This window comes from Oncorhynchus masou, chromosome 1 (assembly GCF_036934945.1).
Source record: "Oncorhynchus masou masou isolate Uvic2021 chromosome 1, UVic_Omas_1.1, whole genome shotgun sequence".
Classification (NCBI taxonomy): Eukaryota; Metazoa; Chordata; class Actinopteri; order Salmoniformes; family Salmonidae; genus Oncorhynchus; species Oncorhynchus masou.
The window spans coordinates 22,059,161-22,082,866 of NC_088212.1; the positions used below are offsets into that span (position 1 = coordinate 22,059,161).

Genomic DNA, 23,706 nt, shown 5'->3' on the forward strand with positions numbered 1-23,706 from the left:
AGTGTGTTACTGATGGTAGGCTTTGTTACTTTGGTCCCAGCTCTCTGCAGGTCATTCACTAGGTCCCCCCATGTGGTTCTGGGATTTTAGTTCACCATTCTTGTGATAATTTTGACCCCACGGGGTGAGATCTTGCGTGGAGCCCCAGATCGAGGGAGATTATCAATGGTCTTGTATGTCTTCCATTTCCTAATAATTGCTCCCACAGTTGATTTATACTGATAACAAGTTCAAACAGGTGCCATTAATACAGGTAATGAGTGGAGGACAGAGGAGCCTCTTAAAGACGAAGTTACAGGTCTGTGAGAGCCAGAAATCTTGCTTGTTTGTAGGTGACCAAATACTTTATTTTCCACCATAATTTGCAAATGAATTCATAAAAAATCCTACAATGTGATTTTCTGGATTTTTTTTCTCATTTTGTCTGTCATAGTTGAAGTGTACCTATGACGACAATTACAGGCCTCTCTCATCTTTTTAAGTGGGAGAATTTGCACAATTGGTGGCTGACTAAATACTTTCTTGCCCCACTGTACTTTGGTGTGGAAAGTGCAAATCAATCCCAAAACAACAGCAAAGGACCTTGTGAAGATGCTGGAGGAAACAGGTACGAATGTATCTATATCCACAGTAAAACAAGTCCTATATCGACATAACCTGAATGGCCGCTCAGCAAGGAAGAAGCCACTGGCTAAAACCGCCATAAAAAAGACAGACTAGGGTTTACAACTGCACATGGGGACAAAGATCGTACTTTTTGGGGAAATGTCTTCTGGTCTGATTAACAAAAATATAACTGTTTGGCCATAATGACCATCATTATGTTTGGAGGAAAAAGGGGGAGGCTTGCAAGCCGAAGAACACCATCCCAACCGTGAAGCACGGGGGTGGCAGCATCATGTTGTGGGGGTGCTTTGCTGCAGGAGGGACTGGTGCACTTCACAAAAGTAGATGGCATCACGAGGGAGGAAAATTATGTGAATATATTGAAGCAACATCTCGAGATTAGACGTTAAAGCATGGTCGAAAATGGGTCTTCCAAATGGACAGTGACCCCAAGCATACTTCCAAAGTTGTGTCAAAATGGCTTAAGGACAACAAAGTCAAGGTATTGGAGTGGACATCACAAAGCCCTGACCTCAATCCCATAGAAAATTTGTAGGCAGAAGTGGAAAAAGTGTGTGCGAGCAAGGAGGCCTACAAACATGACTCCGTTACACCAGCTCTGTCAGGACGAATGGGCCAAAATTCACCCAACTTATTGTGGGAAGCTTGTGGAAGGCTACTCAAAACATTACTAAATTACTTACTTAAATTACTTAATTACTTAAATTACATTACTAACATAACCAAATACTAATTGAGTGTATTTAAACTTCTGGCCCACTGGGAATGTGATGAAAGAAATAATAGCTGAAATATATCATTATCTCTACTATTATTCTGACATTTCACATTCTTAAAATAAAGTGGTGATCCTAACTGACTTAAGACAGGGAATTTTTACTATGATTAAATGTCAGAAATTGTGAAAAACTGAGTTTAAATGTATTTGGCTAAGGTGTATGTAAACTTCCGACTTCAACTGTACTACAAAGCATAGCACCATCATTTTCAGTACAGGGCTACAACTGCACAATGAACTTGAATACATTTAAACAGTGAAATACAATATAATGATGTAGCATACACCTATACAATTGCAGGGCTTGCACTGGGGGAAATTATCCAATACAAATACAGGGTTAAATGTCTGAAATTATATGACAACCACAACAGAGTTAGACAGCTCACAGTAGCTAGCTCGCAGTAGAAACTACTAGTTAGCGTAACTATAAACATGATGACATCGTCGCAGAGTGCATCTTCAGACATAACTTAAATAAAATAAAAGGTGTTTATTTAACTAGGCAAGTCAGTTAAGAACAAATTCTTATTTACAATGACGGCCTACCAAAAAAGGCCTCCTGTGGGACGGAGGCTGGGATTAAAAATATAGGACAAAACACACATCATGACGAGAGACACCACAACACTACATAAAGAGAGACCTAAGACAACAACATAACATGGCAGCACCACATGACAACCCAGCATGGTAGTAACACCACATGACAACCAATATGGCAGAAACACAACATGGCAGCAGCACAAAACATGGGTACAAACATTATTGGGCACAGACAACAGCACAAAGGCAAGAAGGTAGACTCTACAATACATCACGTGAAGAAGCCACAACTGTCAGTAAGTGTCCATGATTGAGTCTTTGATTGAAGAGACGGAGATAAAACTGTCCAGTTTGAGTGTTGTTGTTTTTTTTTAAAGCTTGTTTGTCGCTAGCTGCAGTGAACTGAAATGAGGAGTGACCCAGTGATGTTTGTGCTTTGGGGAACTTTAACAGAACGGGTGTTGTATGTGGAGGATGAGGGCTCAAGTAGGTATTTCAGATAGGGGGGAGTGAGGCCTGAGATGGTTTTATAAATAAGCATCAACCAGTAGGTCTTGTGACGGGTATACAGAGATGACTAGTTTACAGAGGAGTATAGAGTGCAGTAGGGAGTGTTGGTGGCAAATCTGATGGACGAATAGTAAAGAACATCTAGCCGCTCGAGAGCACCCTTACCTTCCGATTCTATAAATTACATCTCCATAATCTAGCATGGGTAGGATGGTCATCTGAATCAGGGTTAGTTCGGCAGCTGGGGTGAAAGAGGAGCGATTACGATAGAGGAAACCAAGTCTAGATTTAACCTTAGCCTGCAGTTTTTATGTTTATGTATATTTTATGTTGTACTTTTTCCCCCTTTTTTCCCCCAATTTTGTTAATACCAATTGGTAGTTAGTCTAATCCCATCGCTGCAACTCTCGTACGGACTCTGGAGAGGTGAAGGTCAAGAGCCATGCGTCCTCCGAAACACGACCCTGCAAAGCCGCACTGCTTCTTGACACACTGCTCGCTTAACCCGGAAGCCAGCTGCACCAATGTGTTGGAAGAAAACACAACTGGCGACCGAAGTCAGCGTGCATGCACCCAGCCCACCACAAGAGCACGAGGACATCCCAGCCAACAAGGACATCCCAGCCGGCCAAACCCTCCCCTAAACCGGACGACGCTGGGCCAATTGTGCGCCGACTCATGGGTCTCTTATGTTCGAGGCCGGCTGCAACGCAGCCTGGGATCGAACCTGGGTCTGTAGTGATGCTTCAGCACTGCGATGCAGTGCTTTAGACCACTGCACTATACGGGAGGCCCATAGCCTGCAGCTTTGCTATGTGCTGAGAGAAGGACAGTGTACCATCTAGCCATACTCCCAAGTACTTGTATGAGGTGGCTACCTCAAGCTCTAAACCCTCAGAGGCAGTAATCACACTGGTGGGGAGAGGGGCATTCTTCTTACCAAACCACATTACCTTTGTTATGGAGGTGTTCAGAACACGGTTAAGGGCAGAGAGCTTGTTGGACACTAAGAAAGCTTTGTTGTAGAGTGTTTAACACAAAATTCAGGGAGGGCCAGCTGAGTAAGACTTTATCATCTGCATATAAATGGATGAGAGTGCTTCCTACTGCCTGTACTATGTTGTTGATGCAAATTGAGAAGTGCGTAGGGGGCCTAGGACCGAGACTTGGGGTACTCCCTTTGAGACTTTGATAGAGGTAGTTAGCAGACCAAGTCAAAGACCCCTCAGAGACAGCAATACTCCTTAGCCAGCCCAAAAGAATGGAAAGGTTTACTGTATCAAAAACTTTGGCCAAGTCAATAAAAATATCAGCACAACATTGCTTAGAATCAAGGGTAATGGTGACATAATTTAGGACCTTTAAGGTTGCAGTGACACATCCATAACCTGAGCAGAAACTAGATTGCATACCAGAGAGAATACTATAGACATAAAAAAAGCCAGTCAGATGATAATTGACATGTTTTTCCAACACTTTTGATTAACAGGGCAAAATAGAAATAGGCCTATAACAGTTAGGATCAGCATGATCTTTCCCTTTTTAAATAGAGGACGCATCATGGCTGCCTTCCACGCAATGGGAACTTCCCCAGAGAGGAGAGAAAGGTTAAAAAGGCGAGATACAGTCTTGGCGATGTTACGGCCTGCAACCTTAAAGAAGAAACTATCCAAACCATCTGACCCAGATATTGTTTTTTGGGGTCAAGTTTAAGGAAGGTCCTTTATCACCTTCGACTCAGTGACTGCCTGCAGGGAGAAACTTTGTAGTAGGGAAGGGGAGGGAGGAGCATCAGAGCTAGTTGCATTAGAAGGGGTGGGAGATGAGGAAATGTGGGACGGGCAATGAGGCATGGCTGAGTCAAATAGGACTCCTGACTTAATGAAGTGGTGATTTAAAGACCTCAGCCATGTGCTCCTTGTCAGTAACAACCACATCATCAACATTAAGGGACATGGGCAGCTGTGAGGAGGAGGGTTTATTCTCCAGGTCTTTAACTGTTTTCCAGAATTTCTTGGGGTTAGATCCACAGAGAGAACTGCTCCTGAAAGTAACAAACTTTGGCCTTCCGGATAGCCTGAGTGCACTTATTTGTAATTTGCCTGAATGAGATCCAGTCAGCCTGAGTATGCGTGGGCCCCCCGAGTGGTGCAGTGGTCTAAAGCACAGCATTACAGTGCTAGCTGTACCACTAGAGATTCTGTGTTCAAGTCGTAGCCAGCTGCGACCGGGAGACCCATGGGGCGGCGCACAAATGGCCCAGCGTCGTCCAGGTTCGGGGAGGGTTTGGCCGGCAGGGATGTCCTTTTCCCATTGCGCACTAGCGACTCCTGTGGCGGGCCGGGAGCAGTGCACGCTGACACGGTCCCCAGGTGTACAGTGTTTCCTGACTGGATCTCGTTTAGAAAGTAACGTAAATGTAATCCGTTACAGCTGGCCTGCACACCTCGTGCCCAAATTGTATGTTGCGCAGCTGAGAGTCAAGTGGAGACGAATGGATTTGGTTCAGTCAGTTGTCATGACGTGGCCCTCTTTGGGTATAGCGAGTACCATCCCCCCTCTCTCTTCCCCCTACACCCAGGTTCTGTTATCTCAGGTCGCAAATTCCTAGAGGAGACTCTCTCCTCATGGCCAGGCAGTGTATGTATGTATGTATGTATGTATGTATGTATGTATGTATGTATGTATGTATGTATGTATGTATGTATGTGTGTATGTACATACATACATATATATATATGAGAGAGAGTTTCACAGTAAAAACAAAGGAACTTATTCTACATCACAGAACTTGAGAACTGAACAATATCCATGTTTTGGAGAATGTGTAAGTGGTCGGTGGAGAAGCCAGCTACGACCGGTCCGTTTTGTTTCATGTTGTGACCTCATTGAAAGACAATACAGCCACATTATCATAACTCTGTTTATACAGGAGCCTCCGTTATGAGGTTTGCATCTAATTATTGTATAAAATTAATGAGTAAAGATGAAACTATTTGTGAAATTATGTAATGAGATTTTGAATCATTAATGTGAGAGAGTTGTATTCCCTTCAAAGTTTAACTTCTTGAAACTCCCCATCCCGGATCCGGGTTTGTGACTAAAGCCTCAGGCTCATTAGCATAACGCAACGTTAACGATTTCTGAAAATCGCAAATAAAATGAAAATAATGCGTCTGCTCTCAAGTTTAGCCTTTTCTTAACAACACTGTCATCTCAGATTTTCAAAATATGCTTTTGAACCATAGAAATTGACTAATTTGTGTAAGAGTATGCAAAGCTAGCATAGCATTTTGAGTAGCATTTAGCACGCAACATTTTCACAAAAACCAGATAACCAAATAAATAAAATCATTTACCTTTGAAGAGCTTCTGATGTTTTCAATGAGGAGACTCTCAGTTACATACCAAATGCGCAGTTTTTCCTGAAAGCGTCTGTGTGTAGGAGAAATCGTTCCGTTTTCTACATTGCGTCTGGCTACCGAAACGAACCGAAAATTCAGTCACCTACAACGTAAAACTTTTCCGGATTAACTACATAATATCGACCGAAACATGGCAAACGTTGTTTGGAATCAATCCTCAAGGTGTTTTTTCACATATCTCTTCATTGATATGCAGTTCGTGGAAGCTTGCTTTCCTCTCTGTATCCCATGGAAAAATACTGGCAGGTGACTTTTGCGCACCAATTTCGGCGCAGGACACCGGGCGGACACCTGGTAAATGTGGTCTCTTATGGTCAATCTTCCAATGATCTGCCTACAAATACGTCACAATGCTGCAGACACCTTGGGGAAACGACAGAAAGGGCAGGCTCATTCCTCTCGCATTCACAGCCATATAAGGAGACAATGGAAAACAGAGCCTCAAAAATCCTGCTCATTTCCTGGATGCCATCTCATCTTGGTTTTGCCTGAAGCTCACGTTCTAGGGCACGCACAGAGAATATCTTGGTAGTTTTGGACACGTCAGAGTGTTTTCTTTCGAAAGCTATCAATTATATGCATAGTCGAGCATCTTTTTGTGACAAAATATCTTGTTTAAAACGGGAACGTTTTTCATCCAAAAATGAAATAGTGCCCCCATAGATGTAAGAGGTTAACAAAGTCATTGGCCCGCCCCTGTAAGCACAGACATGATCTGGCTCATAGGACAGCCCTTTTGTACTGTTCCGAATAAAAACCCCACCTGGAGAAATCCTCTTTAGGCCATGCGTACCTCGATCACAGAGGGGGCGAAAACCTCAGTATAAGCTAAGGGTGTAATGGTTGAATTCCTAACCAAACCACGTGGGGCATTGGCTACACGGGTGGAAATGGTTCAACTTTGAGACTATCGATACCGACAGAATAAGAGCAAATCTTTTTAATACTAATTACTAGTCTGCAGCTAGGAATTATGTCGACTTGGAATGCGAAGACCAACAACCGCCAAAACATCTATTCTATAAGAACATTTCTGAATGGGACGTATCCATTCTAACCACGAGAGACTTCATGGGAGCAGAGAGAGACGGGCGGATGAACTCCAACAGAAATCACTACGACACACTGAGTGTCAATATGTATTGATTGCAATTATTCCTGACTGAGTGAGCGTTCATGTGTGAAGGATTAGCATTTCAATCAATATAATTATCAACTGTGTAGTGACTCTTGTAATTCCCGCCCTTCTCAGTCCACACCCCCTTCCCATTGTCCACCAAGCCGCCATATGGACGTACTGCCAAATTCTCTAAATGACATTGGCGGTGGCTTATGGAAGCAACAGCTCTGGTGGATATTCCTGCAGTCAGCATGGCAATTGCACACTCCCTCAAAACTTGAGACATCTGTGGCATTGTGTTGTGACAAAACTGCACATTTTAGAGTTGCCTTTTATTGTCCCCAGCACAAAGTGCACTTGTGTAATGATCATGCTGTATAATCAGCTTCTTGGTATGGTACAAGAGAAATAAGCGTTTTGTGCATATGGTACATTTCTGGGATCCTTTATTTCTGCTTATGAAACATGGGACCAACACTTTACATGTTGCATTCATATTTGTATTCAGTATAGTTTATTCTGGCTAGCTGGCAACAACGGCAGCAGCATTGCGCTAGTTAAAACTTGTAAAAGAAAGTTGTTAATTTGGATGGGTGAGGGAGAAATAAATTGTAGTATTGGTCACCATCTGGATGTCCCCTTGACATGCCAATTAGTTAACATAAGGACAAGCCGTTGCCAGTGCAAAGGTGTTGCTAGCCTGTTTGCTTCGGGTGACCAAAGAGGCTAGTACTTGCCGACGTGAGTAGCTTCCCACTGGGCCGAAGTTGCTTCCCACTGGGAAGCTGTATCACATGTCGGCGGTGTTAGTTAAAGTGGCCAATTTTTTTCCATCCCATTTGATTTCATTTCGAGAAGGATAACAGCCTTCACAAGAAATAACTTGTAGTATTGGTATTGGGTACTAGTAACAGTCTGGATGTCACCGTTATATAGTTTACTGCTCAATGGGCAGAGTATGCACTGCAAGCCGGTAACACAACAGCTTTCGCAGCAAGGAGGGAAGTAGCTGGATAGTGTGGCCAGTATCAGGCCAGGGTGACAGCTAAAGCATATGTATTGTAGCGATATTCACAGTAAATGTAGAACTATGGCATTAACCTCTAAATTTTTGTAAATAAAAAAAATACAATTACTTCTGAACAAGCTTGCAAATCCCAACTTCGGCAGACAAGTTTTTAATTGTCCCTGAGTATTAGAGCCAAATCTTTAAACTAGACGCTGGGAAGGGCTCATCAGGACGACTGACCGAACTAAATCTGTTTGTCGACTCTTGTTCCGCAACATACGTCATCAATTAGAGCACCAGGTGTGTACGTAAAGCCTCTCCCAGTCAATTATAATTTAATTGGCCACACCCCACATGATGTCAATTTTTTTATTTTAGTTTGAGTGACAGGATGTAAAATGTAATTCAGTGCAATTCAAAGAAACTCCACAAAGTCATTAAACATGAGAGTTTCATTGAATCTGACAGGTCACACTTCCAGACCCATGTAATTTTTCTCTGGAAAAAATGTTTATATACTCTTTTAACCTTAGTTCTTAGAGTAGCCAATTATATTTCCACCAACCTTTTTTTTTGTTTGGCTTCTTTTTGAAGGCTTTATGGTCAACTTGAGGGTTAAACTAATGCATTCTGGCAAGATTTAGGTGATTAATTAAATATAATATTTGTATACAGGTTTTGTTATTCTTAATCATTAAATGTAATGGTTTGTCCTGAAAATCAAATGTTTCAACAATATTTTATATGCATATACAAGTACCAGTCAAACGTTTGGACACACCTACTCATTCAAGGGTTTTTATTTTTAATATTTTCTACATTTTAGAATAATAGTGAAGACATTAAAACTATGAAATCACACATATGGAGTCATGTAGTAACCAAAAAAGTGTTAAACAAATCAGAATATATTTTATATTCTTCAAAGTAGCCACCCTTTGCCTTGATGACAGCTTTGGTTTTTATTCACTCTGCGGTACAACTTATCCCAAACCATCTCAATTGGGTTGAGGTCGGGTGATTGCGGAGACCAGGTCATCTGATGCAGCACTCCATCACTCTCCTTCTTGGTCAAATAGCCCTTACACAGCCTGTAGGTATGTTGGGTCATTGTCCTGTTGAAAAACAAATGATAGTCCCATTAAGCACAAACCAGATGGGATGGCGTATCGCTGCCGAATGCTGTGGTAGCCATGCTGGTTAAGTGTGCCTTAAATTCTAAATAAATCACTGACAGTGTCACCAGAAAAGCACCATCACACCTTCTCCATGCTTCACGGTGGAAACCATACATGCAGAGATCATCTGTTCACCTATTCTGCGGCTCACCTAGACACGGCGGTTGGAACCAAAAATCTCACATTTGGACTCATCAGACCAAAGGACAGATTTTCAGCGGCCTAATGTCCATTGTTCGTGTTTCTTGACCCAAGCAAGTCTCTTCTTCTTATTGGTGTCCTTTAGTAGTGGTTTCTTTGCAGCAATTCGACCATGAAGGCCTGATTCATGCAGTCTCCTCTGAACAGTTGATGTTGAGATATGTCTATTACTTGAACTCTGTGAAGCATTTATTATGGCTGCAATTTCTGAGGCTGGTAAGTCTAATGAACTTATCCTCTGCAGCAGAGGTAACTCTGAGTCTTCCTTTCCTGTGGTGGTCCTCATGAGAGCCAATTTCATCAGCGCATTTAAGAAGGAAAGAAATTCCACAAATGAACTTTTATCAAGGCACACCTGTTAATTGAAATGAATTCCGGGTGACTACCTCATGAAGCTGGTTGAGAGAATGCCAAGAGGTTGGGTACTTGATTTCAATATCTAAACAAAGTAAACAGGCTATGTTTGTGTAACACTTTGTTGGTTACTACATGATTCCATATGTATTATTTAATAGTTTTGATGTCTTCACTATTATTCTACAATGTAGAAATTAGTCAAAATAAAGAAAAACCCTTGAATGAGTAGGTGTGTCCAAACTTTTGACTGGTATTGTATATAATGACATGTTTGATGTTTTATGTACAAGATGTATATTTGTGTATATTGCACCTTATATAGAAAAGGCATTTGAATTTCACTGAATTAAATTCTATTTCCTTTAATTAGAATTTGAATTGCAATTCTGTATCCTGTTTACTACTTCAATTAAAACTCAGTAATTGAATTGGAATTCATGAGTCATTCTCGATTACATCTGAATTGAACGCAACCCTGATATACAGTATGCATTTGAAATTCATTCTGATGCGGTTCTCTCCCATGTGTGTGTTTGTAGACTTTCTGAAGGAGCGATCGATCTGGATTGTGGTCACCGTGTTTTCTGCTTTTATAATCCTGCTTGTTACCTTCACCCTGGCCATGAAGAGAAAATAGTATATATTTTCCTTAAACAGAATATTTTAAAAGTTTTATTTTCAAACTATCCATAATATATTCAAATTGTGAGTACAATAAAAATGTATCCTTTTTTTGTCCCAGTGTGAAACAATGTCTTCTGCCTCCAGTTCCTGGTCCAAAGATATCAGGACTAGATACACAACTCCTGAAGGTAAAGTTCAATATACTTGTCCATCTTATACTAAATTCTTCTTTTGCTCTTCTCCCAACCACCAGACATCACAGAAACACACATACAAAAATTATTCAGAGAATTTAGACATGCAGGTCTACATGTTAATATTTCCCTCTTCCAGTGTTGTTCATCTTATGCAACTCTCTTCCAGAGTGGGCGGTCCGAGGACATTTTAAGCTCTCTGATCAACCAGGGCTTTCCTCCCACCATAGCCACTAAGGACCAGCAAGTGGACTATCTGCTGGTGTTTGATAGTGAACAGGTGACACCAGATCTTCAGAATGGACAAACAAGGACAAATAACTCCATAGATCATGGTTGCTATGACCACAGCCTTTTGATGGAGGCTAATAATAAAGAAGTAAAAGTTGGAGGCAGAGAGACGGTGGAACAGGGTTATTCTGAGGGGCTTGAATCTACTTTTAGGAAGACCAAGAGTCTGTCCACTGACGTTACATCTCACCCATATCCTCAGAAGAAGCCATTCAACAATGTTACTGAAACGCCAAAGCAAGCGCCTGTTTCCAGCAAGTATCGATCCTTAAGCCATCATAAAGATCTCTGGGACAGCTTAACCAGACATCTAGACTACAGGGAAACAGTGGTCAAGAGCCAATCAAACTGTGATGACAAACATTTGTCATCACAGAATATTGTGACTCCCTCGCAGGCCATTGGTTGTGTGGAGGTTCAGAGGTGGACAAAGAGCATAGGCCTACAGGTGCTTGTACCTAAGATGGATAAGAGGCAGGAGGACTATAGCAAAGTGACTGTGGTGGAGAATGATAATGTAGTGCTGCTCAAGAGAGAAACGGTCCCCCTCAATTGCACTTCCTGTAAGGTAGGAGGCAATCAATCAGAGAAATGTCTCCAACAGAAGCCATGTAAACCTAATATGACAGTGCCTGCAAAAGAGGGAGTGCATATAGGATCTAATGGTTATGTGGAGCCTGTCACTATGTCACACACTTAATAAAATGTAATTTTTGTCTGAAATGACATTCCAATGTAGCAAAAAAATGAAATACTCGGGATTGTGTCATTTTCACTGACAAGAGAATGGACTATATCATGTTGCTCAGGATATTGTTTTTGTATGTACTGTATACAGTGAGCCAATAAATATGGTATTTTCTGATTAATGTATGTCTTGAGATTAAAACACTCACCACAGGTTACACACAAAGCATAGCAAGCAAACTCACTTAACTATCCATATTCAAGAGTTAAGACATTTGATGAATGTTGAATAAGATTTTTCATTGTAATTGCTTAAAACAAGAATAACTGATTCGTTGTACAGCTTTGATCATTTTGATTTGGGGGCTGTTGTACTGCATTGACACTACAGTCACATTCAAAATGATGCATCTGAAGGAATAGAATGTAAAAACAATAATATACATCAAAAATACAATATACATCACTTTAGATCATTATTGATCATTGAACCATAATTATTGTAATATTATAAAAGACATTTAACAATTAAAAATATAAAGTAATGCACATGAATGTAACAAAGTAAACAAAATTATATAACCTTCATTAGGCAGGGTAGCCTAGTGGTTAGAGCGTTGGACTAGTAACCAAAAGGTTGCAAGTTCAAATCCCCGAACTGACAAGGTACAAATCTGTCGTTCTGCCCCTGAACAGGCAGTTAACCCACTGTTCCTAGGCCGTCATTGAAAATAAGAATTTGTTCTTAACTGACTTGCCTAGTAAAATAAAAAGGTTTTGACAATTAATGACAAAACATTTTTATTCTTAAGAGACATAATGCTAATGTCAAAGACCAAAGTTCATATCAGTGTATATGACAGCAGACATTTGTTGACTGGTGTAGCCTCAAAGAAACAATCACTGAATCTCAACCTTATACAATAAGTACACACATGATTGACAAAGGAAATAATATGCCTAATTTGAACACAAGAAAACAAAACCGTGTGGCATTTTTTGTTTCAGAAAAAAAAACTGTGGACCTCTGGAGGTCATGTCGCTCATCTAACATTCACAGATAAAGTATAATTTAATTCTATTTTATATAGGCACATTAGGTAAATAAACCTGTCAATCATGGAGCAGTGTAAATACATGCTGAAGGATCACTTCTAGTGATTGGTTTGGTCCCAGGAAATGTTGATCTGTCAGCATCTGAAATGGCACAATATTCCCTAACCTAGCACTCATAGGGCTCTGGCAAAGAAAATATAGCACTATAAGGAATAGGGTGCCATCAAGTATTTCCTTCAGGACTGACAGTCAGCGCTGGCATCAAGTGGGTTTTTAGGCACAGTCTCCATCATCAACTCTTCTCATCCATCTGTTCTTTACAGTCACTGGCCCTGGGGACGGAGTTAAACTGCTCCTCGAAGTTTAAAAACTTGTGATTGCATTCCTTCTCCAGCATTTTCTTCCACAGTTTTACTGAGGAAAGAGGGATTTAGAGAAAATAAACAAAATCATCGAGCAGTCCTTCATTCAGTTAGTATCCCACCTTACATAAACTAAGCAGAGAAACAGGCTTGGTAAATAACTTTTTCTTATCAGCTAAGACAATTTACACTAACTGTTCTAAGCCCAGATCAGGCCACCCATGCATTGCCAAGGAATGTAGCTAAATGGAAATTAACCTAGGGAAATGTTTGAAGGAGATTCCACACAAGTATTTAGTGTAATATAAATTGCTTTTGACAGTCAGTGAATGGAACTTTTTCGCTTACTGTACTCTGGCTCCTCTGTTTCTGAGCAGGCTGGTGGAGATGGCAGTGGCCCAGTGCTTAGCTGATCCACTTGGTTCTCTTGTTCTCCTTGTGATGTCAACTCCAAGTTTTCTATCATCACCTCATAAGCTCTCCTCGCCTCTGACGACAGTTCAATCATTTTGTGGTAATGGTCCTGTAGAATCAAAGACAAACCGTAACCACATCCATGCACACACCACTTAACAGCTAAGAGAACAAAGATCTTCTTAGTCTCTGGTTTGTATCATGCAATACGTGACTCAAGTCTCCAACATTGTATCATTAAGACTAAACAAAAATGTCCAGCAGCACTTACTAAGCCTCCAGTTTTACTGAATGCCCATACCTGTGCTCCATCGTAGTTGAAGATGCCCACAAGGCTGACAGGCACAGCTTTGTTGACACACCGGCCCAGGGCCTTCCTGGAGAGGGCAAACACAAAGGGAACGCCCTGCTCCCGACAGGTGTCAATGATGGTGTGGAGAGCTTCATCCAGACCGCCTGTGGAAGAGAGAATACATGATCCTTAGCATTGTGCACTGTAAACACTGAAAAAAGGGCAAAACATGAGAAAAGTTCATTTCACCTACTTTGAATAAAAAAAAAAAATTTAAATTACATTACAAGGACTGGGTATTGTCATTTTGCTCTTGCATGTACAATATAAACACAATGAAAAGCAACAATTCTAAAGAGACAATGGTGAGAATGCCCGTGGAATCTCAGTCAACACAGGAAACCCAGGTTGTAGAAGTCTAATGAGTATACTGTACCTTTAGATTGGATCCGTTCACAGTTGGGGGAGATGACAACACACTTGACCTTCCTGAGTTTGAGGTGTTTGAGGACCTCCCGGAGGCCCATGACCAGACGTCTCTTCATGCGGGCCTTCATAGGGTCTTTCTGGTACAGCCGGTCCTGGAAGCGCACCAGCTCTTTCAGCAGGTTGGTCACACACTCGTCCACATCTTTACTCAGCACCTGGCTGCAGTAACTGGGAGACAATATTTAAATGGTGTGTGTGTGTCATCCAGTATGGTTAAGAGTATATGTTTAGAATCTTATCTTGTCAGTGTAAGAAATGGAAACCATGATGGCTTACTCTCTGAATTTCCTGCTGTGGATTTTGGGTCGAAAGGGAGGGCAGTGCTGTGGCTGAGAGTGGTTGGTTGGCTCTTCAGTCTCCTCCGTCTCCTTCTCAGTCTCCTCCTCAGTGTCCCCCTCAGTCTCCCCATGTACTTCTGACTGCTCCTCAAGCACAGAGGGGCTAGTAGGGCTACTGCTTACATCTGAAGTATCACACACATTACCTCTTACACTTAGTCAGAAATACTTACACCAAGTACATTTTCTACTCTAAAAATTATGAAGTGAAGTTCTGTCTGACCTGGAGAGTCACGCTGGTCCTGGTCTATGCCGATGGCCTCACACAGCTCCTCTGTTATTTCCCCGGCCATCTTGGATTCTTCACTTGAAGGGGGCAGTGCCCGCTCCTCCAGCAAACGGTTCTGTTTCCTGTCTTCCCTCTCCTTGAGAATCACCTGCAGATTGAACAGACAAAACAATACTGGTAAAGGGTGGCAGTAGAGTACGGGACTATAAAAACGTATTTCAAGACAGATTGGTCTAAAATGCATGCTAAAGTAAGGCTTATCAAGCATGATCTCGTCCAATAGCAGTGCACCATTCAGCAAAGCATTCAATAGGGTAAAAACATTTAATCATCACAGAAAATGTTTTTGGGAGTAAAGAAAGGCAGAGTAAATCCAAGCTAGTAAATGATAACACAGTCCATACATATTTCCAGATAGCTGGGGTCTGAGAGACTCACCCTTTTCAGCGGTGTGGGTTTCTTAGCTTTGGGAACCTCTCTCTGCTTGCCCTTCTTTACCAGAGGGCTGGTCGAGTCCAAGGGGTTGTGGGCTATCTTATCCTGTGTCAATGGTTTCTTCTGGATTAGTGCGTTCTTATGGCCGACAGGTAGCGACCCACCAACTACATAGTAACAAATGTCAAAGATATGTTAGAATAGCATGATGCAGAACGTGGGTAGCAATGTGTAGGCATTGTATCATCATCAGTGCTATTTTTCAAGCACTTTTCATTTAAAAGTTCCATGAGTAAAAAACAACAACAAATGACTGAAGTTTTTTTCTGCTGTAATATAACCTGAGAGGATAACCCCTTTGGTGTCCTGCTTGTCTTTCTGAGTTTGCTGTTTCTTCTCCAGAACCGCCAACATATTCCCAATATCCAGCTGCACAGGGACTTTGCTCTTCTTCCCACTGGTCTTCTCAGCTTTCTGATGAGAAGGTTTCATCATTTACAAGAATAACCATTTGGACAAAGTTACACAACAACGGAGGTTGACTTTCAGGCTATCTGCTCTTCTAACATCATGAAGTGTCTGTACAGAATAAGCCAGCCTGAATCAGATTTCAATATTTTCCTATAAATCATGAGTAAAGTTCAATGCTGACCTGTCCCTTCTTTGTCTCTGAAGGGAGAGCTTTTCCTGCTGTGGCTTTGTCCTTGTTTTGGTCACCTGGCTGGAGTCCTGTTCCTTCTCTGTGACCCTCCTTTACCATAAATAAAAATGTATGTTTATTGATTAAATTAAGTTGTAATTTCATTTATAATGCTTCTGGTTTGTATTTTCAAGAGTAATGTTAATTCCCTACCTCCTTGTTGACTAGTTTTGCCATGTTGCTCAACACTACTGAGTTGTGGCCTTGCACTCTGGCTAAACCAGCGAAGGCCAGAGACAAGTCTGGAAACTCTTCTTCATCCTAGGAGGAAAATAAGCAGTCAACAAATAAATTCAATTGATTTGATACTAAATAACATCAGTGTGGGGTTTTAGGCTCAGTTTCTGTATAAACACTGTAGCAACTACTGTTGTAAAAGGGGCTCTATTAATAAATACATTTGATTTCTTAAAAAGAGGCAGTGCACAATTGGCATAGCGTCATCCGGGTTAAGGGAGGGTTTGGCAGGGGTAGGCCATCATTGTAAATAATTATTTGTTCTCAACTGACTTCCCTAGGTAGGTTAAATAAATGGGAGGTCTCCTGAAGTGATTTAAAATATCCCTCTTTACAATGGAAAGCACTTTTAAGCATATTATTAAAACATAACTATAGAACTCAGTGGCCAGTTTAACAGGTACACCACCCCGCTCACAAAAATAGTTTGCACCAACAGTGAGTCACGTGGCAAGCTATATAAAGCAAGCAGACAGAGGCATTCAGTTACTGTTTGATTGAATGTTAGAATGGGCAAAACAATTGACCTAAGCGACTTTGAGCGTGGTATGATCATCGGTGCCAGGCACACCGGTTCCAGTATTTCAGAACAACAATTTCTAGAGTGTACCGAGAATGGTGTGACAATTTTTTTTTTTAAATCAGTCAGCGGCACATCTCGTTGATGAGAGAGGTAAGAGAATGGCAAGAAGAGAATGGCAAGAATCGTGCAAGCGAACAGGCAGGCCAAACACAGGCAAATAACGGCGCAGTACAACAGCGGTGTGCAGAAAAGCATCTCGAAACACACAACTTGTCGGTCTTTGTCACGGATGGGCAATTGCAGCAGACGACCACACAGGTTCCACTCTTATCAGCTAAAATAAAGAAGCGGCTCCAGTGGGCACACGATCACCAACACTGGAGTGGAAAAACATTGCCTGGTCCGACAAATCCTGGTTCCCGTTGCGTCATGCTAATGGCAGAGTCATGATTTGGCATAAGCAGCATGAATTTATGGGCTCATCCTGCCTGGTGTCAATGGTACAAGCTGATGACGTTGGTGTAATGGTGTGGGGATTTTTTTTCCTGGCACAGGTTGGGACCCTTGATACCAATTGAGCTACGCTTGAACGCCACACCTTGTAGAATCCATGCCTCTGAAGAATTTAGGCCGTTCTGGGGGCAAAGGAGGGACCGACACGGTACTAGATGGGTGTACCTAATAAACTTAGTATTTGTACATGTGCACTGTTACTTATTGCACCTCAAACTTGGGTGGCTCCTGATAAATGACCAGGTCCTCAGACTCCTCTAACGCTCCAACTTCACCCGGCATTTTGGATTTCTTCTTCTTCTTCCCTTTCTTCTTCTTCTTCTCAGAGGCTTGTTCTTCTTGCTGCACAGATGTTTCCTTCTAATTAAGGACAAGACAAAAAGGTCAAATTCTCTTCAAAAGTGAAAATGTTGGTCAACTTAATTTCTACCTCAGTAAATCATCAAAGCTTAAACATATCAGTTTGAGATCAAGGGGGCACTTTCGCTAGATCGAGATGTACAGTAGGATTTGCATCAAGCACACACAGTACCTGGGAGGGAGTGCCATTATTAACCGTTTTCTTGGGGATTACTTTCTTTGGAGGCTGGGAGGCCACATTGGCCCAGGAGGTCACTGCTAGGCCACTGCTCTGTGAAACTGCCTCCACAGTCTGAGCTGAATGGGTCAAGTACATTGATTATTTTCTTAATGGCATACAGCAAAAACCATTACATTACTTTTGAATGCTAAATTTAAAAATGTCCAGTACCTTGTGCGATAGTCAAGGATGCATCAATATTTTCACTGGAAGCGGTGCATCGACTGGGGTCCTGTCTTTGTCCTTTTCTTACTGGTGTAGTCTACAGATCCAAAACTCAAAATGGCATTTCTTAAGATAATTTCATAAATTAGAAATAACATTTATGACAGCATGCTATATCTCAGTAGACCTACCTTACTAGTGCATACTGAGCTCTGATGATGGGGGGTGAGGGATGGTGAGGCTGATCCCCAGCAGGTTCCAGGTTTCTGTGGGGCGGGAAGTGCAGGACTGCCGGGTGCCAAACCACCCAGCTCTGGGAATTCAGCCATTTTCACCTCAAACGTGACAAGATCCAACTGGGCAGGTTCAGATCTCTCTGATGACTTTGGGGCAGATCTGGTCCCTCTAAAACCCCCTGCAGACAAAGCAAATAAAATACCACACTAAAGAAAAAAAAAAGTTTAATGCAAATGGAAGAGTTTATAAAGTGCATTCGGAAAGCATTCAGGCCCATTCACTTCTTCCTCAATTTGTTACGTTACAGCCTTATTCTAAAATGATTTAAATATTTTTTCCCCCTCAATCTACAGACGATACACCCCATAATGCACAATAACCCATAACAAAGCAAAAACAGGTTTTTAGAAATGTTTGCAAATGTAATAAAAACAAAAACGGAAATATAACATTTATATAAGTACTCAGACTATACTCAGTACTTTGTTGAATGAACTTTGGCAGTAATTAGAGCATAGAGTCTTCTTGGGTATGATCCTACAAGCTTGGCACACCTGTATTTGGGGAGTATCTCCCCTTCTTCTCTGTAGATCCTCTCAAGCTCCGTCAGGTTGTATGGGGAGTGTCGCTACACAGCTATTTTCAGGTCTCTCCAGAGATGTTCGATCGGGTTCAAGTCCGGGCTCTGACTGGGCCATTCAAGGACATTCCGAGACTTGTCCCCGAAGCCACTCCTGTGTTGTCTTGGATGTGTGCTTATGGTTGTTGTCCTGTTGGAAGGTGAACCTTCACCCTAGTCTGAGATCCTGACTGCTCTGGAGCAGGTTTTCATCAAGGATCTCTGTACTTTGCTTCACTCATCTTTCCCTCGATCCTGACTAGTCTTCCAGCCCCTGTCACTAAAAAAAACAAAAAACAATCCCACAGCACGATGCTGCCACCACCGTACTTCACCGTAGGGATGGTGCCAGGTTCTCTCCAGACGTGATGCTTGGCATTCAGGCCAAAAAGTTACATCTTGGTTTCATCAGACCAGAAAATCTTGTCTCACATAGACTGAGTCTTTAGTTGCCCTTTGGCAAACTCCAAGCAGACTATCAAGTGCCTTTTACTGAGGAGTAGCTTCTGTCTGGCCACTCTACCATAAAGGTCTGATTAGTGGAGTGCTGCAGAGATGGTTAGTCGTTGTTAGCGGGCGACGACGGTGGCACTGTATTATCCTCAAAGCGTGCAAAGAAGGTGGTTAGTTTGTCTGGAAGCATGACGTGGGCGTCCATGACATGCTAGCTTTTCTTTTGTAGTCCTGTAGACCCTGCCACATACGTCTCGTGTCTGGGCCGCTGAATTTCACTTGTTTGATTGCCTTGGAGGGAATAATTACACTGTTTAACTACACTTTCACTTTGATCTGGCCTGTGTTGAGAGGTCATGTGTAGATGCGCTTGTTTTGATATCAAAGCGAGAGCTGCATGTAGCCACGTGAGCACATCTGTTCACATCCTTTGCTAGTTAGGGAGAGTTATTAGCCCAGTTATAGATCATTTGTAGTCAGCAATGGGGGAGTGATTACTTCCTACAAGAGCACAACACAAGTACATTTCTAGACATCTTTGAAAAGCGAGTCAGGTAAAGAGCTTTTTTTGTCTTAAAGGGGCAGTATTTTGAGACGGTCTTGAATAAACGAAGTAGTCAATAGGCAGAGGGTATCATAATTTGTCTTATTCTCTGTAATAGTAGTATGGGAATAATAATGCATTTTATTTTGTAAAGTGGTTTATTGCATCAAACAACATTTTCAGTCACCTCCTTGTCAAGCCCTACATGTGTTTTTCAAAAGTCTCATGGAATGTAGGACTACATTAAACACCACACATTGGTTGCTACTGTAGGCTGGATGATAGAACAGCTATTTCCATGTTAAAATGTTATGGGATACATTTTCTCCATACTTTTTGATGGTAGGCCACCCTGGAAGGCCTAAATTATGATAAAAAGGCGCAGTAGCCTAATTGACCACTGTCTGAAACTGTAACTTATAGCAGGTACAGCCTCAGTGTTCACAGTAAACACACACTGGAAGTTGCACAATTTGAGGGAACATTGATACCTACCATGAACAACACATAATGAATATGTGTGCGTTATATGCAACATGTGTGATTACCTCTTCTTGGTGCATCCAAGGATGTCCTGATCATGTTATTGTCCTGGGAACCAAACTCAGAACTAGATTTTGATGCCTGTGAAGTTGGGGGGGGATCAGTTGAGATATATGAAGACACAAAGTACATTTGTTTGTATTAAGCTATATTCTAGTTTGGTTTCAAAGTGGTCAGTAGAATTAAACAGACCTTTGTCTGCTGATCACGTATGAGTCGTTCTCCAGCTGTGTATGCACTGGTCTCGGTTGTCCCTTTGGTACGACGGCTGCTGATGTAGCCATGCTTGCTCTGTGCGTCTCCTCGCATACCATCAGTGGTTGATGGCCTCTGCCTGGGGCTCTTTCTCGAGCCGTCACCTGAAGTAGACTTACCAGCCTGATGCCTGGATGGAGATTTAGAAATGAACGAGTTCACTCCACAATCATGTTAGCTACGCAATCTGCAATAAACTGAAGACAAATGGCAAAATAGCTATGTTTCTGCTCTATGACAGAATATACAAAATAGTTTAACATTTAAAAACACACTACCCTACACCAACTCCGGCAAGTACTTGCTTTAGAGAAATGTATGGAAACAATAAAAGGCACAATAAATGAATTAGTCCTACCTTCTAGAACCTTGATCTAACAGATAAGGGTTTGGTAGTGTCAGGGGCAGTGAAGTTGTCAGTTGTTTAGGGGCCTCCAATCTCCCTTCCTGCTGGACTTTTGGAACAAAGGGCTGGACTACAGGTGACAATTTGCTCTGCTGCAATATACCAAAGCAAATAAGAAATTAACCAATAATATTACATTGAAATTTAACTAACAAGGAAAGATATGTCTAAGTTAGCGACAAGTGTACGTGAACACTAGCAGGTAAGGGAAGTCATTTCAAAGCCAACACAAGTGCAATGGCCAAGGACATTGGGTCTGCAACGTCACGAATACACACGTTAGTTTAACAAGTCAGTTAAAACTATCTCGGCTTCCAATTGCTAGTGGCGCCAGTCAGGGATACAGTAATGAGTCAGTGCCTACCTAGCCCATCCATTCAAGCTCAATTGGTTTGTTATGGTTAGCCTAGCTCGTGCACATGTAACGGTACTAGCGACTATCAATCTTAGCTAGCTAGCTACATAACGTTAATCATTCGGCGTGAAATAAAATCGTCGAAGTCGAATTTCATGATAGTCATGTACAATCAAAGAAACCGACAACTGGCTGGCATATGGCAGTTTAGTATTACACAACAGTTGCTATCTAGCATTCTGGTTTTAGCATGCGAATGTAGCTAGTTAGCTACTTCGCTTGGCTAGCTATAGGCATTTCTCAATAACAAACTGCATCCTTAATCTTACCTTGTCCATCTCCTGTTTCGTGATTGCCAGTTGAAGTCAGATGATCATGTTTCTGTCGTGTGTATATATATATGCACACAGTTAGCTGACTACACAGTTACTGTACCAACATAGCATGACATCGGTTGAACACAACTCTCAGGCAAGTCAGCTGTGGAAAATTTGAGCACCCAGAGTGCACATGATGTAGCACCAAGCTTCAATAGTGTGCAACTGCAGCCCGCAATTCTGGGCGTTCCTCACTCTGACCATTCTACATGCCCTAGCAGAGCTAGTATGCTGTTTTCATGTTATCTAGAGCGATGGTGACTGAACTCTGCTATTGACAACAATTTAAACACGCTTCTTTGCCGACGTTTACTGACACCGGCCATATTGAACGTTCGTAAATTAATCAGTTATTCTGCGCTCTGGCACGCTCAGACAATAGTGCTCTGATATCGGAGTAGACAGACAGAATTAACAATGTCCATTGAGAACGCACTGCGACTATACAACTTATCTAAGAATGACGTGAATAATCAAATCAATAAACGTTGGATTTGCATATAGATTGCATATAGTTAATATACTGCCTGGTAAATTTGATGTATTTGTAGCCAACTAACCTTGTAACAGTAGCAAACATACCCTTACATACTGCTGGAATGCAAACAAAAACAATTAATAATAATACAAAAATATAAATACAATACTGCTGTAATTCTATGCGGTTCAAAGCATAGCGTAGCTAATAAATTGTCAGCCAACATAACGTGTAACTTATTTGAAAAGTGATGACTTTATTACATTGCTCAACATTTTAACATTTGTCATAATTAGTTAAAGCAATGAACTTGTATCCGCCCTCGTAGAACTTCCGCTGCATATTTTCCGTAATTTACTTCAAAATCTGAAAAGCTACGCCTATTTTGTGAACGGCATTATAGTCCATAAAAGCACGGAAAGTGTCCACTGCTTATATATTTTTATTTTATTAACAACAAATCAATACAGGAAGTACATGTGGGAACACAAGTATATATAAATAATATACAAAGGACAATTGGGCTAGGGGGTACAATATCACATTACATAAGGACCTTAAGGGACATGCATACACATATAATTCTAACAGCTTAGAGTATTTAATTGTCTTAAAATATAGTTCAATAAATGTTTGTAAGTTAAGAAAATGTGGTGTTTTGTTTGTAAATTTACATTTGTGAATATGAAATTTGGCCAAAAGAATAATAAAATTAAGTACATAAAATTGTTTCAGCTTATTTCCATCGTAGGTAAAGAATCCAAGCAGTACATCTCTCCACAATAGTGTAAAATCTTCATAAATGTGTTCAATTATGAATCTACTGATGTCTTGGTGTCCACTGCTTGTATACTTCGTATTTTGGGGAATTTAGTACGACATCCGGGAACTTTTGGCATACTAACTATACACATACTATGACCCTGGGTCTAGACCCCGCCCTGTGCAACTGGGTACTGGACTTCCTGACGGGCCGCCCCCAGGTGGTGAGGGTAGGCAACAACATCTCCACCCCGCTGATCCTCAACACTGAGGCCCCACAAGGGTGCGTTCTGAGCCCTCTCCTGTACTCCCTGTTCACCCACGACTACGTGGCCACGCACGCCTCCAACTCAATTATCAAGTTTGCGGACGACACAACAGTGGTAGGCTTGATTACCAACAACGACGAGACGGCCTACAGGGAGGAGGTGAGGGCCCTCGGAGTGTGGTGTCAGGAAAATAACCTCACACTCAATGTCAACAAAACTAAGAAGATGATTGTGGACTTCAGGAAACAGCAGAGGGAACACCCCCCACATCCACATCGATGGAACAGTAGTGGAGAGGGTAGTAAGTTCCTCGGCATACACATCACAGACAAACTGAATTGGTCCACCCACACAGACTGCATCGTGAAGAAGGCGCAGCGGCGCCTCTTCAACCCCAGGAGGCTGAAGAAATTCGGCTTGTCACCAAAAGCACTCACAAACTTCTACAGATGCACAATCGAGAGCATCCTGTCGGGCTGTATCACCGCCTGGTACGGCAACTGCTCCGCCCACAACCGTAAGGCTCTC

At 41.8% G+C, this 23,706-nt stretch overlaps 2 protein-coding genes across 3 annotated transcripts in view; one reads left to right on the forward strand and one right to left on the reverse strand.

Annotated features, from left to right (window-relative positions):
• Nucleotides 1-11,729, forward strand: part of prlrb (prolactin receptor b) — a 30,139-nt gene extending 18,410 nt beyond the window's left edge. Inside the window, exons 7-9 of the mRNA XM_064963514.1 lie at nucleotides 10,291-10,387; nucleotides 10,494-10,563; nucleotides 10,739-11,729. Coding sequence (XP_064819586.1) covers nucleotides 10,291-10,387; nucleotides 10,494-10,563; nucleotides 10,739-11,560 — 989 coding nt within the window. The 3' untranslated portion in view covers nucleotides 11,561-11,729. The remainder of the gene's footprint in view (nucleotides 1-10,290; nucleotides 10,388-10,493; nucleotides 10,564-10,738) is intronic.
• Nucleotides 11,730-11,821: 92 nt separating this feature from the next.
• On the reverse strand, nucleotides 11,822-21,802 carry LOC135537144 (selenocysteine insertion sequence-binding protein 2-like). Of its 2 annotated transcripts, none has more exons than XM_064963421.1 (18): nucleotides 21,622-21,802; nucleotides 20,890-21,026; nucleotides 20,469-20,661; nucleotides 20,282-20,357; nucleotides 18,072-18,295; nucleotides 17,887-17,977; nucleotides 17,668-17,792; nucleotides 17,346-17,495; nucleotides 16,016-16,123; nucleotides 15,815-15,913; nucleotides 15,504-15,636; nucleotides 15,166-15,329; nucleotides 14,722-14,875; nucleotides 14,437-14,623; nucleotides 14,108-14,328; nucleotides 13,681-13,835; nucleotides 13,314-13,488; nucleotides 11,822-13,017 (listed from the first exon to the last, which is right to left on the reverse strand). In XM_064963421.1, exons 1-18 carry the CDS (start codon nucleotides 21,628-21,630, stop codon nucleotides 12,896-12,898), a joined length of 2,523 nt encoding a protein of 840 aa, XP_064819493.1. In that variant the 5' UTR covers nucleotides 21,631-21,802; the 3' UTR covers nucleotides 11,822-12,895. The 2 variants fall into 2 exon arrangements, with proteins under 2 accessions (XP_064819493.1, XP_064819450.1); XM_064963378.1 differs by having other exon boundaries at nucleotides 20,890-21,029.
• Between the last annotated feature and the right edge of the window lie 1,904 nt (nucleotides 21,803-23,706).

Coding starts and splice junctions, on each gene's coding strand:
- LOC135537144 (XM_064963378.1), bottom strand. Junction 20,358..20,468: donor TACGTGATCAGCAGACAAAG/GTCTGTTTAATT, acceptor CCAACTTCACAG/GCATCAAAATCTAGTTCTGA. Junction 13,018..13,313: donor AACAGAGGAGCCAGAGTACA/GTAAGCGAAAAA, acceptor CTCTTTCCTCAG/TAAAACTGTGGAAGAAAATG.